This window comes from Mchenga conophoros, linkage group LG20, assembly GCF_057382185.1.
Source record: "Mchenga conophoros isolate Kocher_MC1m ecotype Shallow Benthic linkage group LG20, M_conophoros_male_GT1.1, whole genome shotgun sequence".
NCBI lineage: Eukaryota > Metazoa > Chordata > Actinopteri > Cichliformes > Cichlidae > Mchenga > Mchenga conophoros.
The window spans coordinates 13733739-13751734 of record NC_140545.1 but is presented as its reverse complement, the minus strand read 5'-3'; the positions used below and the strand labels follow the sequence as shown (position 1 = coordinate 13751734).

General features: G+C 40.8%; 1 protein-coding gene across 1 annotated transcript in view; it reads left to right on the top strand.

Annotated features, from left to right (window-relative positions):
- Positions 1 to 17996, top strand: part of LOC146550498 (solute carrier family 41 member 1-like) — a 39620-nt gene that overhangs the window by 16633 nt on the left and 4991 nt on the right. Inside the window, exons 4-10 of the mRNA XM_085259054.1 lie at positions 3808 to 3879; positions 4196 to 4340; positions 5599 to 5745; positions 7540 to 7684; positions 9205 to 9284; positions 13834 to 13968; positions 14564 to 14712. Coding sequence (XP_085115180.1) covers positions 3808 to 3879; positions 4196 to 4340; positions 5599 to 5745; positions 7540 to 7684; positions 9205 to 9284; positions 13834 to 13968; positions 14564 to 14712 — 873 coding nt within the window. The remainder of the gene's footprint in view (positions 1 to 3807; positions 3880 to 4195; positions 4341 to 5598; positions 5746 to 7539; positions 7685 to 9204; positions 9285 to 13833; positions 13969 to 14563; positions 14713 to 17996) is intronic.

Genomic DNA, 17996 nt, shown 5'->3' with positions numbered 1-17996 from the left:
CACGTGAGAAGTGGAATGAAAATCATACATGATTCCAAACATTTTTTACAAATAAATAACTGCAAAGCGGGGTGTGCGTAATTATTCAGCCCGCTGAGTCAATACTTTGTAGAACCACCTTTTGCTGAAATTACAGCTGCCAGTCTTTTAGGGTCTGTCTCTACCAGCTTTGCACATCTAGAGACTGAAATTCTTGCCCATTCTTCTTTGCAAAACAGCTCCAGCTCAGTCAGATTAGATGGACAGCATTTGTGAACAGCAGTTTTCAGATCTTGCCACAGATTCTCGATTGGATTTAGATCTGACTGGGCCGTTCTAACACATGGATATGTTTTGTTTTAAACCATTCCATTGTTGCCCTGGCTTTATGTTTAGGGTCGTTGTCCTGATGGAAGGTGAACCTCCGCCCCAGTCTCAAGTCTTTTGCAGACTCCAAGAGGTTTTCTTCCAAGATTGCCCTGTATTTGGCTCCATCCATCTTCCCATCAACTCTGACCAGCTTCCCTGTCCCTGCTGAAGAGAAGCACCCCCAGAGCATGATGCACCATATTTGACAGTGGGGATGGTGTGTTCAGAGTGATGTGCAGTGTTAGTTTTCTGCCACACAGCGTTTTGCATTTTGGCCAAAAAGTTCCATTTTGGTCTCATCTGACCAGAGCACCTTCTTCCACATGTTTGCTGTGTCCCCCACATGGCTTGTGGCAAACTGCAAACGGGACTTTTTATGGTTTGCTGTTAACAATGGCTTTCTTCTTGCCACTCTTCCATAAAGGCCAACTTTGTGCAGTGCACAACTAATAGTTGTCCTATGGACAGATTCCCCCACCTGAGCTGTAGATCTCTGCAGCTCGTCCAGAGTCACCATGGGCCTCTTGGCTGCATGTCTGATCAGCGCTCTCCTTGTTCAGCCTGTGAGTTTAGGTGGATGGCCTTGTCTTGGTAGGTTCACAGTTGTGCCATACTCCTTCCATTTCTGAATGATGGCTTGAACAGTGCTCCGTGGGATGTTCAAGGCTTGGGAAATCTTGTAGCCTAAGCCTGCTTTAAATTTCTCAATAACTTTATCCCTGACCTGTCTGGTGTCGAGAATCTGTGGCAAGATCTGACAACTGCTGTTCACAAACGCTGTCCATCTAATCTGACTGAGCTGGAGCTGTTTTGCAAAGAAGAATGGGCAAGGATTTCAGTCTCTAGATGTGCAAAGCTGGTAGAGACAGACCCTAAAAGACTGGCAGCTGTAATTGCAGCAAAAGGTGGTTCTACAAAGTATTGACTCAGGGGGCTGAATAATTACGCACACCCCACTTTGCAGTTATTTATTTGTAAAAAATGTTCGGAATCATGTATGATTTTCATTCCACTTCTCACGTGTCCACCACTTTGTGTTGGCCTTTCACGTGGAATTCCAATAAAATTGATTCATGTTTGTGGCTGTAATGTGACAAAATGTGGAAAAGTTCAAAGAGGGCCGAATACTTTTGCAAGCCACTGTATATGATTCACCTCAGTATCATAATAAACGAGCATTTCTGAGATTTAGGTAGTGGTGTAAGCTTCAGAAGATGAGCAGAACATTTATTATCAAAATATGTTGTGAATGGTGCCTTTGGAACCATGTAGCTTCTCCCCTAAACTTCTGTGAGACTTCTGTGCCAACAAATGGTACTAATAAAGTGAAGCATAGAAATGTTAGTGCAGTGTGAATGCTGACAGTTGAGTGATTTGAGGTGAATTTTTATGATTGCTGAATCTTTGGTGAAAAAACTGTTGAATGAGCGGAAATACACATAATTATTCACCCGAAAGCCAAAGTGCAGAACTGCTGAAAGCTGTTCACACAGAAGAAGTTTCAAGGTTGGAAAGTAGCTGAATAGCTTTTAAATGTACATTAGAAAAAGAGGTTGAAAAAATCTGAATGGATATTGAAAGCTCATATTCTTTAAATCCCTTGAAAAAAAAAGACTCATTTTAAATGTCTCAACTGAAGAACCGCAAATGAAAAACTAGAATATTTGAAGAATATCTGCTGTGTGTGTGTGTGTGCGTGTGGTAATGGTGTTGAATTGTGTTTAAAGAAAGATTCGGATCTCAGTACTGTGAATGCTTAATCAGCAGTCACACTAATGAGCTAGCCACAGGAGGAAGTAGATGCCAAATCCAAACAAAGAATCCTTATAACTTATAGATGTTTCCACCCAAAGTCCAGCGCCCTAAGGCTTTACGAACAACGATGAGAGAGAGAGTCAGAGCCATAATCCAGAACATGTTAGATGAGCTGCTACAAGAAAGCTTCAAGCAGCTAAAGACAGAAGTTGGTGAGGTAAAGGAGGAGGAACCATCATGAATGACCCTGCCTAGGATGCACCATGGCTAACATTAAAAAGTCCTATCAATGGCTAGAAAAGGCTATCTTAAAGGACAGCACAGAACAAGTCCTAAGGACCAGATCCATTGAGGCAGGAGTCACACACACAGCTGGACCCAAGTTCCAGATTGTGCAATGTGGACCCAGAGACATCCAACACACAATAGAAGGTTGTAGCCAATTGTAGTGTAGTGATTGGGACAGTGTACAGAAATAATTGTACCATAAATGAAATAAAAGTCCCCAACTCCTGATGGGAGACACCACCAAAGGTGGTTGAGAACAATATGAGTAAGGTCATGTTGGACTTTTGAGTTCTGGATGGACCAGCAGCTCCTGGCGAACGAGATGGATATAGTGATGCTTGACAAGCAGCAGAAGACGGCAGTTGTGATAAATGTGGCAATCCCAGCACACAGCAACAATAGAGGAGTAGAGGGGCTGAAGGAGTTACTGGGGCAGACGTAGAGGGTAAAGTCGAAAGTGGTCCCAGTGGTAATAGGAGCATTAGGAGCTGTAACCCCCCAAACTGGAAGAGTGCTTCCATCAGATTCTTTGCACAACTCAGAGGTTTCTGTCTAGAATAGTGCAGTCCTAGGAACAACGAGACACTGCACAGGACCCTCAAACTCCCAGGCCTCTGGTGGAGAGGCTTTAGAACTGGGGTGTCCAACTCCAGGCCTCAACAGCCGGTGTCCTGCAGGTTTTAGATGTGTCTTTGACCCAACACAGCTGATTTAAATGGCTAAATTACCTCCTCAACATGTCTTGAAGTTCACGAGAGGCCTGGTAATGAGGCCTGGCAGGGTTTAATAAGAATATTTTCTTCTTCCTGCTCCTTTTCACACATGGTTGTAGTGCTTTGTTGATAGAAAGTGTGGTTGGTTTGTTTGATCTGTTTTACCAAGTGTGAAATAAATAAATAAATGAAATGAAATAAAATGAAAACCTGCAGGACAGCGGCCCTTGAGGCCTGGAGTTGGACACCCCTGCTTTAGAAACACACACTTACCAATAGGGCTACGATGGATACATTGGATGATGATATTAAAACATCTACCTTTTCATATTATACTCTATCATTTATGTCATGCTGTTGCAAAACACACTGTTTACTGCAAGATATTTTTCATTGCCTATGGAATTATGCCGCAAATTGGTCTCTGCCAGTCACCAAAAACTACAAGCCTCTTCTGCCATCAACGCAAGTATCATGTGAAAGAGTATGGAGAGAGTTTATGAATAAGAAGCAAAAAGTTGTCAGGTGCTAACAATAAACCACAAACCCAAACGTTAGAACAGGCTGCCATATATATATATATATATATATATATATATGTATATATATATATCTCTTAACAAAAAACTTTCTTCTTTCAGACCTGTGTTATTTGAGTGAGAGCCTTTGCCTCAACATATGAATCATGACTCCATGTTTGCAGGCTAACACAGGCCAAATGGATGACCCTGATAAACAATGGACCATGGTGTGCAGCAATCTGGCACTTATTCAGGTAAGGTATGCCGGGGAGAAATTTACACCCAAAATATGAAAAGAGTAAATAATGGGCTGGACTGTCACTGTTCAGAAGTTCAGGACTCCTGTCTTCAGTTTGCTCTCTGCATTGTGTTTAAGTACAAACTCACTCCACTTCAGTTTTTTAGGCTAAACGATTCCTGAAGCCATTTTTCGGAGAAAAATGTGCCAAAAAATATTCACTCATAAAAATTGCTGCTTCCAACATCTGTCCGTCAGTGTTCTGAATGTTAAATTCACTATCCTACTGTAGCCGGGGCCTGACGCTGCTGTGCTCTGTCCTGTTTCGGCAGGTCCAGGCCACAGTGGTAGGATTCCTCGCCGCAGTGGCAGCAATTTGTTTAGGGGCGATTTCCAGAGGAGGCATTGAACTGGAACAAGCAGCTGTCCTGTGCGCCAGCAGTATCACCACCGCCTTTGTAGCTGCTCTGTCTTTAGGTAAGTAAGCTGCGGGGATGTTCTTTATTTGGAAATTCGAATAACAGTCAGTTATTCTAGCATATAGTCACCCAAGCATACAGTTTCGTTTAGGGGTCAGGGGTCAAATCGGAAGCTGTAACTAGAAGAACCAGATGAAGCATTCACTCCAGAGTACCAGCTGTACTCACATTCTTCATGATGTTATGATAGTCAAACTAGACACATAAAAAAGGCACCATCAGTACCTCCTGACAGAGGAACTTTCTGATTGGATGTAAGATACATAGTTCTAAATAGCTCTATATAGCTTTATTATCACTTTGACCTTCAGATCAATCTGTTGAACTTGAGGTCAGAGGTCAAATGTGTCATGATATTTTAATCTTTATACAGGACTTTCTATATGTGGGCAATACACACCACACGTGTAATAATCATAGTTTCTATGCTATAAGGCTTTTTGCCAATTTTCAACCAATAAATAAAGTTGACTTTGAAGACCTCGGTGGATTTAATAGGTTGTTAACATGACCCCACTCCACACTCCCACAAGGTTTTCTCAGAATTCACAAAAAACTTTTCAAGCTGTCATGTTGACAGACAGAACGACACACACCCATGCAGATGCTACCGTTTTTAAGGTCTTAATTTAAGCTGCTAGGTGTGAATGTGATTCGTTGTAACTATAACAAACAATACGTAACAGTTTGACAGTTATACAAGCTAATGTTATTATTCTGACAGTGTTTTAGGGTGGCTTCTCATTGTTGTGAAACAAATTTCAATCAAACAGCTTTCATCTGTGCGCCTGTCCTTATATTACCCGTCTCAGCATGCACTCCCCGAATAATCCATAGTTCATGCTCACCTTAAGTGTTCTGGTGTTAAGCAGGACTGATGCGTGAAGGAACAAAACTGTCCTTGTTTCATTTTCTGCTCTGCAGGGGAAACCTCGTCACTGTCTCTCTCTACACTGTCATTTCAGTTTCTCTGTAATTCGTTTTTTTACTCATACCCTTTTGTTTTTCTTTTCTCTTTCCAGGCCAGCTATCACTCTGTGAGACAGGTTGGCGTGTTGACAGTTGTCTTTGTTGATATAGAAAAACGAACAAATTCCAGCTAAAAGCTTCCGTCAGCATTCTGTTGTCTCACAAACATGATGAAAGAAGCTGAATTGGCTCTTTCTTTCTACAGTTGTGTTTTCCCCGTATGTTGATTGAAAGTGTAAGCGTCTCACGTCTTTTGTGTTTCTGTCCCTTCACACTCTGTTGTGCAGGCCTGGTGATGATTGGAGTGATCATCGGCTCGAGGAAAGTGGGAATCAACCCTGACAATGTGGCCACTCCCATTGCTGCGAGTCTGGGGGATTTGATCACCCTGTCCCTGCTGGCTGGGGTCAGCAGCGCGCTCTATGAGTATAAAGGTGAGGAAAAAGCCGAGATGTCAGTAGCAACTATATGATCTCAAGCTCACTGGGTTTCACTAAAGTTCCTGGCTTTTTTTTACTTTTAACTGTGCGTATTTTTCCTTATATTCACAAACCTATGGCTGGATTAAAAATTTCATTTTTCACACAGCTTAGAATTGACCTTTGGAGTATGTCCAGATCAGCATCCAGAATTTACAAAAAAATTAAATAATAATAATAAAATTAGTTTCTAATATTACAGATCACTAGCACTGCTATTGTTAATGTCTGTGTGTGTTTGTTTGGATGTGATGTCCTAGGTGTCGCCCTCTGGTGATCTGTGAAGTATTTGGTTTGTGGCTGTTCGCCTCCTTAGCTCTACCCACTTGTTCTCCTTCATGACCCAGCCTTTGTGCTTGATCTGTTTTGGTTGCATGTTTTCTTTTTTTTCTTTTTTTGTTAATAAATGACATCTCTCAGAAAGTAAATGGGTGTTGTGTTACAAGCCACGGCCTTAACACAGTTTATTGTTTGAGATAACGGTTGTGGCCCCGGAGCTGCGTAGCACGGTGCTTCAAACGAGGCAACACAGGCTTTTTAAATTCATCCCATTGGTGCTGCTACTAAAAATCTTAGATGAGGTGAAATCTTGGACAAGGTCAGAGGTCAGTTTTTCTGATAGTCTTGTGAGTGTAATAACTGAAGAAGGAAATCGCCTAGGTTTTCAAATTTATACCATAGATGCCCTCGGCTGGGAGGCTGAGGGGTAGCACTGGTGGCTGCCAGTGACAAGTGAAAAACAAGTGATACAGGGTATTTTGGTGCCCTTGAAATTTGGAAGGAAAGATTTAACTGACTTTTTTCTGCCAGAAGATGGCAGCAAAAGGCAGATTTTTCCACACACACTGTGAGAATGCACTGTGTATACACAACACACACTGTAGTGTGTGTGCACTGTGTATCAAAATGACACCCTGAGACATTTTGATACACAAAAAAAGGGTGATTATAGATGTGTTCCTCTGCATCTAGTTATTTGGCATATGTGATGTAAATGTACATATGTGTGAAAACCCCGGAGCAACCCTCCCAAGGGTTTAATAAAGTTTTATTTAATCTATTCTAATCTAATAACTTCAATCTCAGCCAAACCGATTTACTCAGGAACAAATAAAGACACTGAAATAAGTCAAACAATAACATTTTTAGGTTATCTAAGTGAGTTATATATCATGTTTAACCTGAGTAGCGAAAGACCGCGGGGGTTTGAAAACGATGTGCTGGGAGTTCGCTGTTCTCGTCGGTTCAGATATTTAAAGTTTACACAGCTACATTCTCGCCTGAAAATATGCTAAAAGTTTATATTGTGACCCAGAAAGTTTTAAATATTACTCTTATTACTCTAAGTAGCTGCCGCCATTGTTGGAAACTGGAATTGGCTGGGCCGCGCTATGAATTCTGGGATATGGTTTTTCGATTCTGTTGTCTGGGTGGAAAATCAGGAGAAATTCGAGAGAGTGGTGGCTCAAGGAGATTTTCGGGAGGAGCATTGAAATTCGGGATTCTCCCGGAAAAATTGAGAGGGTTGTCATGTATGTGTACAGGGGGGATAAAATGCCAGTATCATTTACATCACAGACTTACTGTATATGTAGTATAAAACTGTAAAGCCTTTAATGTTGTGTTGAATAACATTTTTCATACCCATGCAGACATGCCCATAACTGACTGGATTTGTCTCCTTTTTTTCTTTCTTTCTTTGGAGACCTTCAGTATAATGTCTTTGTCTCTCTGTCTCTCTTTTTTTAGACATATGGTACCTGTCACCTATGGTGTGTCTGGTCTTTCTCTGTCTCATCCCGGTCTGGGTGTTGGTGGCCCGACAAAGCCCTCAGATCAGAGAGGTTCTCCGTTCAGGATGGCAGCCCGTAATAGTGGCCATGTCCATTAGCAGGTAGACACTCAAACACTTAATCTAGAATAATAATAAACAGCACTTTATATGTGAATAGATTTGTTTTTTGTGTGTTTATGGCTCTTGCACATATACAGGCCTATTAAAAAGTATTTTTTATGACGTATGAAGTCTACTCTTACTTCTCCTATAAGAATTAACAGGCTGCTGCTTAGCCCTATAAAGTGTGAGCAACTTTATAGAGATCTGGATCATTCATGTGTCAAAGTGGAAAGACATTAACAATCATCTGAGAGGAGCTATTGTTGCTGCCCATCAATCTGGGAAATACTATAAGGTCATTTCCACAGCAATTTGATGTCCATCACTTAACTGCCAATCTTCCCAGAAGTGGAGTGAAGAAGCTGCAAGACCTCAACAAGCAACACATCTTGTCCTGATCTAAAGAAACAGCTGAGCAACAAAATCAATGACATATATCCAGTGGCAGTCTGGAAAGGGTTACAAAGCCATTTCTAAGACTTTGGGACTTTGACAGAATGAAGGTGACTGTGAGAGCCATTGTCCACAAATGGAGGGCACTTGGACCAGTGGTGAACTTTCACAGGAGTGGCTGACCTACCAAAGCTAGTGCAATAGACCAACGTCTCATCACGGAGATCACAAAATAACCCGGAACAATATCTAAAGAACCGCTGGTCTTAGTTTAGGTCAGAATTCATGACTCAACAATAAAAAAGACGCTTGACAAAAAGTTCCAGGGAGAAAACCACTGCTGACAAACATGAGCACAAAGGCTCATCTCACATTTGCCATAAACCATCTTGATGATCGCTGAGACTTTTGGAAAAATATACGTTTTGGAAAGTTTGAGTCCCGTTACGATTGGCATAAAACTAACAAAGCATTTAATTAAAAAGAACGGTATACCAAGTGTAGTGTGACGGTCTGGGATTGCTTTGCTGCTTCAGGATTCGGATGACTGAAGCAGCAAAGCAATCCCATGATGGAACCATGAATTCTGCTCTCTACCAGAAAATCCTGAAGAAGAATGTCTGGCCATCAGTTTGTGCCCTGAAGCTCAAGGGCACTCAAATTATACAGCAGGACAATGATCTAAAACACACCAGCAACTCCACTTCGGAATGGCTTAAAAGGACAAAATGAAGGTTTTGGAGTGGTCTAGTGACACAAATCCTAAAAGCAAAAGAAGAGAGAGCCAAAATTCCTCCACAACGATGGGAACGAGTCACTGCCAGTTATCACAAATGCTTCCTTGTAGTTCTCACCGCCAATGGTGGCACAGCTGCTTATTAGAATTAGTGGCTGTTACTTTTGTCTGTAGGGCAAGTAGGTTTGGAGAGCTTTTCATTTAAAAACAGCATCTGTGTTGACTGGGGTTACGTTGGTCTAATAACATTGGTTTGATGATGTGAACTCTGTAAGTGTGACAAATATGGACCAAAACTAAGAAATCATGCATCACGCTGTATGTACAGCATATGAGTACATAGGTTGTATTGCTGTGTTGTGATTGCCTTTGTGTTTGTGCTGTCCAGCTTTGGAGGCCTTATACTGGACAAGACAGTGAGTGATCCCAACTTCGAGGGTATGGCTATCTTCACTCCTGTCATTAATGGTAAGCAGGTCTCTAAAATGAAACGGTGCCACATGTAATTACTTGAACATGTCTGTACAAATGCCTGTGCGGTAGTTGATGACAGTGAGTTTCTGTGTGTCAGCCAGCTCAAAGTTGTAGGAAGTTGAGATCTGTGTCACATGGGTATAGTAATAAAATTTGAAAAAGTGCTGCAGTTAAATCAAATGAGCTTAAAATTTAATGTCAAACTCTCATTTGATTTAGAAATAGTGATAGCTGCTCATGTTCGGGTTTGTTGTGCATGAGCACCACAGTAAGCACAGATTTTACAGCACAGTCCACCTCTCGGGGCACGGCTGAAATATTTCATTTTACCAGGATTTGAGTGCATCTAAAATCCCCATCCAAATACTTTGACTTGATCAAAGGATTTTTCTTTATTGATTTCCTTCCAAGAAAACTGTAAACGCTACTATTTTGTGTGTTTAACAGCTCTGACGTCTGACATTAAAAAGCTGTAAACACGGAAGAAAAATATAAATGTGGTCGGTGGATGACCCATCCAGACTGGCTGGATATCAGTGTTCAGTGTTTTTCTACATAATCCTATTTAATTTGAAAACTGAAGCCATATTTCTCATAATATTAAAATCTTGTCTAAACACAGGAAGCAGGACAAGAACTTTGCTGAAGTAAAATTTTGAATTTGGCAACAATTTTGTTTATATTCACCGCCAAAGCACTAAGAACATATTATGTAATACCAATTGGGGGCATTCAGAACAGTCTAAATTACCATGCATGATGACCTCTCCTCAAGTACTTGAGCCTTTTTTTTCCAAGTGGATGTTAATTGCCATTGTGAAATGAACTGAAACCAGCTGCTAGCGGGAAACCAGTCTAAAATCATATGTGATGCTTCGGAAAATGTTCAGCCCTAATGTTAAAGTACACATGATTTGAAGTTAATGGGCTAAAACCTGAAGAACTGCCAAAATGTCCTGTAAATGAAGCCTTAAAACCACTGGAACATTTGAGAAGAACCAACTTTTTCCTTATGCACCAGAGCCGTGATGTAAGGGCATCAAACTGCTTTCGTGCATCTTTTGGAAACTCAATTTCTATGTTTTATTTTGCTTAATCAGAGTTCTTCTTTTACCAAAATATAATCACTTGTACCTAAAATGCAATATTTTGTGATTTAAAAATGGAAAAGAGTGAAGAATAAATCTAGTTTCTCACCTATTTGACCAACTATTGAAAGCGAAGCAGCCAAACAGGGATATGGTTCTAAATTATAGACTGCAGATAAAAGATGGACCTAGCCAGCATGACATCAACTACTGGTTTGTGGACGACTGTTTTAAAGTTTGAAGTTTGGTTTCTTGACTCTAGTTTTTTTTTATATTTGGAAAAGGGCTTAGCATGTAGGGCTGTGCAATATGAACAAAATCTCATATCCCAATATAAGACATCTATCGTCCGATAACGATATAAATCACAAAAATGTAACATTTTCTGTAAATTCTGTGAATCTCGGGCAGCTCGACTTGCGGGAAGTGTTTCCAGCTGCGCGTCATGTAGCTGGAATCGAGTGTTTTAACAGATGCATGAAACTATACAATTTTAGACATAAGTTGTAACAGCCGCCGTTTTCTTTGTGAGTATTTATTACACGGCGTGCTGCGGGGAAAAGCCTGTTCTAACGTTTGAGTCTAAGGTTTATTTTTTAGCACCTGGCGGCTCTTTTTTACTTCTCATCCGTAAATAATCTGCTCTTTCAGTTTATTTTGAAAAGTCTCAACAGGATCTTGAGCTTTATTGTGAAAGGTTTATGTGAAACATAAACAAGCAGACACGCGATGGTGTTACCGTCGTTGTTGCTAACCACAACGCATAAAAACAGGCGCTTGTCTGTCCGTAGTGTGGTTATATTAAAAGAGAAAAAGAGAACTTTAAGAAATTAATATAGCCACTACAGTGACCATCAAAACAATGAAAAAATATTACCGTAAACAGTTTATTTTCCGACACCACGAAACAAACGATAGCGTAAAATGAAACGATAGACGTTTTTATATCGTCACCCGATATATATCGTTATATCGAACAGCCCTACTAGCATGCTAGGTCATCAGCTAACCATTTGGGAAGACCTAGCAGGCACTTGGTACCGTATAACTGCCTACAGTATAAATATTGTTTGTTTTATTTCGTTTTTTTATACCTGGCTATAAACATATTATTTCTGCTTTAAAATCAACCATTTTAACATCAGTGTTGGAGCTTGCCATAACTGGACAGGAACTACAGTTTCTTCATTCCCATATTGTTTGACTTAATACTATTATCTTACAATAAAATAAAATAAATGCTCTTTTGATGGGACTACTAGCTTCTACTTAGGTCGTTTACTTTTGAGGATGCTGACTTTATCTACATCACCTTTGCTGTTGTGTCAAATAAGAAGAGAATAAGAAGAACCAACTGTCAGAGTAGCTACAATCACAAACAAAACAGCCACAGACAAAATTTGAAAAGGTCGAGCGTTGCAACAGCAGCTAAGTAGACTTGGCAAACTATTTGTGGTTGATTCGATTGTGCCATTATAATGATGCAAATACATGAGTAATAAGATGCAGCAAGTCAAGCTACTCTTTTAGAGGCAAGCATAAAAAACAAACAAAAATTTAAAAATGAAGCTAAAAACTGCAGTTCATCTAGTGGCCACTTGGTGTTGGTTCCCAAAGCCAATCGGTTCCCATAGTACCCATGTGTCCAACTTACCAGCATTAAAAAGCATCCCAAAAATCATTAGAAAATCTCCTCAGATCAATAAAAAAACAGGATTTACAGTACAGGAATGTCCAGCTTCTGAAATGTATGTTTCTTTAAGATGTTAATACTTGGTTGGGAGCTCCATCACCACAAATTACTGCATAAATGTAGCGTGGCACGGAGGCAGTCAGCATGTGGAACTGCTGAGGTGTTATTTTGACAGCAGCCTTCAGCTCTGCCTGCGTGTTTTTCATCTTCCTCTTCACAATACCTTCAAGATTCTTTTAGAGTTTAGGTGAGGTGAGTTGGCAGGACAGTAATAACATGGTCAGTGAACCATTTGGTAGCAGTTTTAACACTGTTCATCCTCTCCTGGAGGATGTGAATGATCGTCATCCGGGTAACCATTAAATCAGAAGTTTGCCAAATGATTGCGGCTGTATGTGCTAAACAAGGGTGAGAGATGTAAGGTGTTTATGCTGTTTGAATAGTAATTTATTGACATACTTAAATCTGAGATACTGGATTCCTGCTTTTCATGAGCTATTAAAAGAAAAAGGTGAAATATTTCTGTTTATGTGCACTGAATCTGTAAAATATACATTTTTTGAGACGCAGTAGTACAGTGTGTACCATAAACCTGTCAAATAAACATAAGGACGAGCAGAGAGATCGTCACACTGTGCTTATAGAGACCTGATCGTCATCTTTAATGTGTGTCAAACTTCTGCCTTAATGAAAACTGCATCATGACATAGAGAAGAGGAAGCAAAAAAGAAGCAGCCCTAAGGCCGAGTGGTTTGGCTGTGAGGTGATGCGTGCAGAGAGCCGATGAGTATAGGAGAGAAGTCAATGTAAACCACTAATGATGCACAGCCAGTGTGCTGGCACAGCTCATAGGGCCTTGAATAACCACAGATCCTCCCTGTCACTGTTTCTCATTTTGATTCTGCCCATCCTCTGGCTGTTTCATAATTCGTACGCTCTTTGCGCCACGCTTATAATTTCTAAATTTCCCATCTGGTTTAAATGTCCTATTCTGGCTTGCAAAATATAACCAGCATTATGTTTTCCTCACAAAACACCCCTCTCCCTATCCTAATGGCAACTGTGCCTCTCTTTTTTTTTTGTTTGGTTTTGTTTTTTGTGGGGCTAAGTACTTGGAAGGGTGCTTGACATAACCGAGTTGTCACAGATATCACTGTCAACACCAGATGAAAATGGACTGTGAAAAGCAGCGGGATCTGCAAAAGCTTTCCTTGATTGTGTCGAAATGCGACTTTGAAGAGGCGAACAAATTCATTTCACCCAGCATCTTATCTTCCAGTTTGATTGTGTAACCCACCTGGAGCACATTAGAAATCAGAAAATGGCTCATCAAACAGTTCATGCTCAACCAGTATTGACACAATATTTATGCCAGAATTTGTCCCATTCTGATTTTTACCGACAGTTTTATTTGTGTGGCGTTCCACGTGCATGTGCGACTAGTCTCCACACTTTGCAGTGCTCTTTTGTACTCATCTCTCTTATGTTTCAGTTACTGTGACTCGAGTGGTCAGGCTTTAGCGTTGCTCTGGCTCGCGTCTCTCTGCAGACCCTGTCCGGATCACAGCTGTGCCAAGAGTGTGTCATTATTTGGCCTAATTTGTGTGCTGGCAGCAATAAATGAGATTAAGCGTCACTAAAGCTGTGTTTACTGTTCTTTGTGGGAGAGAACTTTGGTAACCACCCTGTAGTTTCTCTTGCTTTGTTTACATCATCTTTGACTCAGCTCGTTCATCCTCTTGCCTTCTCTTCCCATGCATAGGAGTGGGTGGCAACTTGGTAGCCATCCAGGCCAGCAGGATCTCTACCTATCTGCACTTTTGGAGCATCCCAGGGGTGCTACCCTACAAGATGAGGCAGCACTGGCCCAATCCCTGCATCACCTTCTTCTCCTCAGGTAATGCTGCCATGCGGTGGAAGCTCTCTAAACCAGAAATTTAAACGATTTAAGGAAACTGACTTTAAATGTCCTAACAGGCATTGGTAAAAAACAAATTCTACTAATGAGGGGCTGGAATCAAGCATTCTAGACACAGAATCAGCCCACCCCAACCTGCCTGAACCCCAGGAAGAGCCAGCCTCTTCACGAAATCCAAACCCAAGAGCTACAGCCCCAGGGCCACCCAACAGGCCCCGCCACACCATAGTTTTAAACTCACTGTCTCACCACCATCATCGTCATTTTCAGCCAGAGACAAACGGCCAGCTCGTGTGAATGTGGGGCTTGATCTATTAGCTGACTGCAAATAAGACTTCCAAATATGCTGATGTCAATCAGAGTCTGCAGAATGTGTAAAAAGTCAGCTGTTGATGTCAGATTAACTATAAGTGGTGACAATATTGACAATGTGGAGCTTGTAAAATAACTCATATTATGTTACATCATACAATCACAGTAAAGTTTAGACTAGAAGTTGGAGTCAAAAGATTGGTGATACAGATCAGTGGTTGATAACAAAAGGCACTATTTTCTTACATTTTCTGTCTCCCAGGGGTCAACTCAAAGTCAGCACGGGTGCTGTTGATGCTCGTTATACCCGGTCACCTGGTCTTCCTTTACGCCATCTCTCTGCTACAAGGAGAGGAGGCACCTATCACCATAGCCTTCACTGTCTGCTACCTGTGTGCTGCTCTGATACAGGTACACTGATTCAGCCCCATGCCACATACACTGTAAGAAATCATTTGGGTTTTCCTGATGATGGTAGCCAAGACTGAGCGGTTTCTCATGAACTCGTTGGCTCTCAGCTGACCCTCAAGTTTCCAATGACAGTCTGACAGAGACTGTGAAAACCAGTCATCAGAAGGTACATTATAGACTTAGACTTTGTACAGTCTGATCAAAATGGCCGCAACCACCTGTTACCAAAGTGTGAAATGACCTGTACCAGGTGTGTGTTTGAGCAGCTCACTGGGATAAAGAGTTGCTCCAGGATAGAGCAGAAAGTCCAGCGCAATCCCCAGCATAACATCATCTATCTTGTGTTTGGAAAGTCTGTGTTACTGAACAGAATTCTGTGTTTTGTCCTTTGATACCAAGTCAATAATAGTTTGGCACTCTCGGTAATCTCCTGGAGGTTCCAGATGTCAGATTTCCTAACAGCCCAAGCCCAGAAAAGTTGATTCCATTTCTAGGAAGCTTCATAGGACACTGCCACGGATCACAGATTTTTCAGCTGATAATCAAATACTTAATACAATCAATATAGACCATGTAACCATTTAACCATCACTTTTAGATATACATTCTAATCATCTGCTCCAACTATTCATCCACTAGGTTTTATTTTTTCCTCTCCAACAGCTGTTTGTTCTTTCTTTCTTTTTTATAAACAACTGTTAGAAAGCTGTTTACTTTTAGTTGTTTTAAACCACTTATCTTATTTATTTAAAGTGGAAAAAAATATTAATATATAAATTTTTTATAGCGCTTTTTTGGGCGTGGTCGATTTGTGGCTCTAAGACCGATAGTGTATGCATTTTTCTAAGACCCTCCAGGGGTTAAAGTCAGCTCTACTTCTACCACTTTAGGCATTAGTCACACCGGCCTAGAGACCGGTTGAAAACCCTGTCGCTCCCTCAGGTCGGTTTCAGGGGAAAATGCACATTCTCCCACTGACTGGTGCGTGATCACCTGAGGTTGCTGGTTCAAATCTGTCTCAGAGAGTGTGGTGCACCAAAAATGTCCTGTTGCTTACTTTGGTCACTAGCACATTGCTACGGTCGCCCAGTGTGCACGCTTGTAAATGCCGCACATGTTTAGATGCCAGACAGTTGGTAACTAATCACAGAATGATACTGAAACTTAAAGTGTGCCACAAACTGGAAACAGAGAGCATTCACTATCAAAGTTAGAGCTGCGTCTTACAGTTTTTTCTGAATGCTTAAACCCTAACTGTGATTCCTGTAGCACAATCTCTAAAACTATTCAGACTTATAGCAAAACCACTCACTGAGTTTGCAAAACTAAAAGCACAAAAACTGCTTTGCACTCAGTTTGCAATTTTGTAACACACACTTTGCAAAACTGTAGGCACAATTCACTGCACAACACTCAATTACCAAATTTCCAACACACTCCTAGCAAAAGTATACACATGTATGGCTATCATTAACACTAATTTGCCAACTGTCTGGCACACTTTCACATGTGAAAACTTTTTTAGATAATTAGTTCACTTTGCAATCAGCCTAAGCACTATAATACAGGTAAGCTGTGTGTGCGAAGTACAATGGAGGGAGCAGAAAGAGTGAGAAGTAGAGGAGGCCGAGGAAGAGGACGTGGAGGTGAAGAAGTAGGATGAAGAGGACGACAAGGACAAGGAGGAGCAAGAGGAAGACGAGGAGGGGGGAGAGGAAGATGAGGAGGGGGGAGAGGAAGGGTAGGAAGAGTAAGAAATAGAATTGCTGATGACATCAGAGCTACAATAGTGGACCATGTAATCAACCGTGGAATGACCCTGAGGGTAGCTGGCCAACGGGTCCAGCCTAACTCGAGCCGCTACACTGTAGCAAGCATCATAAGGACATCTTGAAATGAGAATCGGTTAGTACAGTCACTTCGCACAAAGATTTGTAGCACTGCCATATGCCAATGAGAAACACACCAACACCATTGATGTAAAAATACTGAAATTGTTACTTTACAGAATTGCTAGATGACCAGATGCTGGGGGCAGAGGAAGCATGTTCACTGCAGACCAAGTAACCCATATAGTCATTATGGCGATTGCAAATAATCCTATACTTGGAAATAAACACTTGTGTTTGTTTTGATGTGTTTGAATAAACACCAGTACTTGAAGTTTGGATCCCTCTATGCTTATGGATCTATGACAGAAGTATGAGCTCAAACTGACATAGCCTACCTTGTGCACAGAGAAAGCAAAAGCCAGATGTGTTTTATATTCATACCATCAGTGTGCAGTTGGCGCATTGTGTGCTTAGTAGATGATGGCTTGTGTGTACTGTTTGATACGGAAACACCATTTTTACGAAGGTGTGAAGAGTTAATCTAGCTGTGTTTGCTTTTGCAAGAGAACTACAATGTTTTGATTATTGGGTGACAGGTTTTCTTATTTGTGTGAAGAGTTTTGCAAAATTAGCCAATAGTTACAAAAAATGTGCTTAAGCAATCAGAAAAAACTGTAAGCTGCATCTGAACTAGAAGCAAAGCGCCAAACAGAGACCACAGATGGAGAATGACATTGGGCAACTAAAAGGAACTACGCATGACATAAGCGTTAGTGATGGGAAGTGATCAGGACCTGGGATACACTTTTCACAAGTTCCAGGGAAGCACTGATTGGCATATAACTTGATAGTAAATGGTTTAGAGGACCACCTAGGCAACTGGATCACTAACTGATTATTCAGTTACTTTCTGTTCCAGCAGTTGATGATGTGCAGTTAAAAATCTCATTTAATTACCTCAAACCATTTTTTTTTGTCCAACAGCTTGAGCTAACATTTAATACTTGAACCATTGTTTATTCTCTTAATCTTAATAATGTTACAGTTACTATTTAAATCATTTGCTTTACTATTCGCTGACATTTCCTCATTTCAACCATTGTTTTAGGGACAGATTTAACCATACTTTAACTATTAGCCATTTTTACAACTTTCCCTTAACCTTTAGAAAAGTCTAAGAAAAGCCTCTGGACTTCTTTAAATTCTTCAAGAAGCTTTTCTTTCCAAGCTCCTTAGACTGACCTGGATGACTGAGAACCTTCACAGACAACCTTTAGAAAACTATTCAAATTCCCCATCATTTTATTTTCAGTTGCTAAATATTACTATACTGTTACAACAGGTCTTTCAGTTTCGACAGTTGGGCCATTACATTCACCAACTTCATTCCTTTAGCCATACTTTCAACCGCCCATCTTTTCCTTTTAGCTGTTTAAATCATGTATATCATTA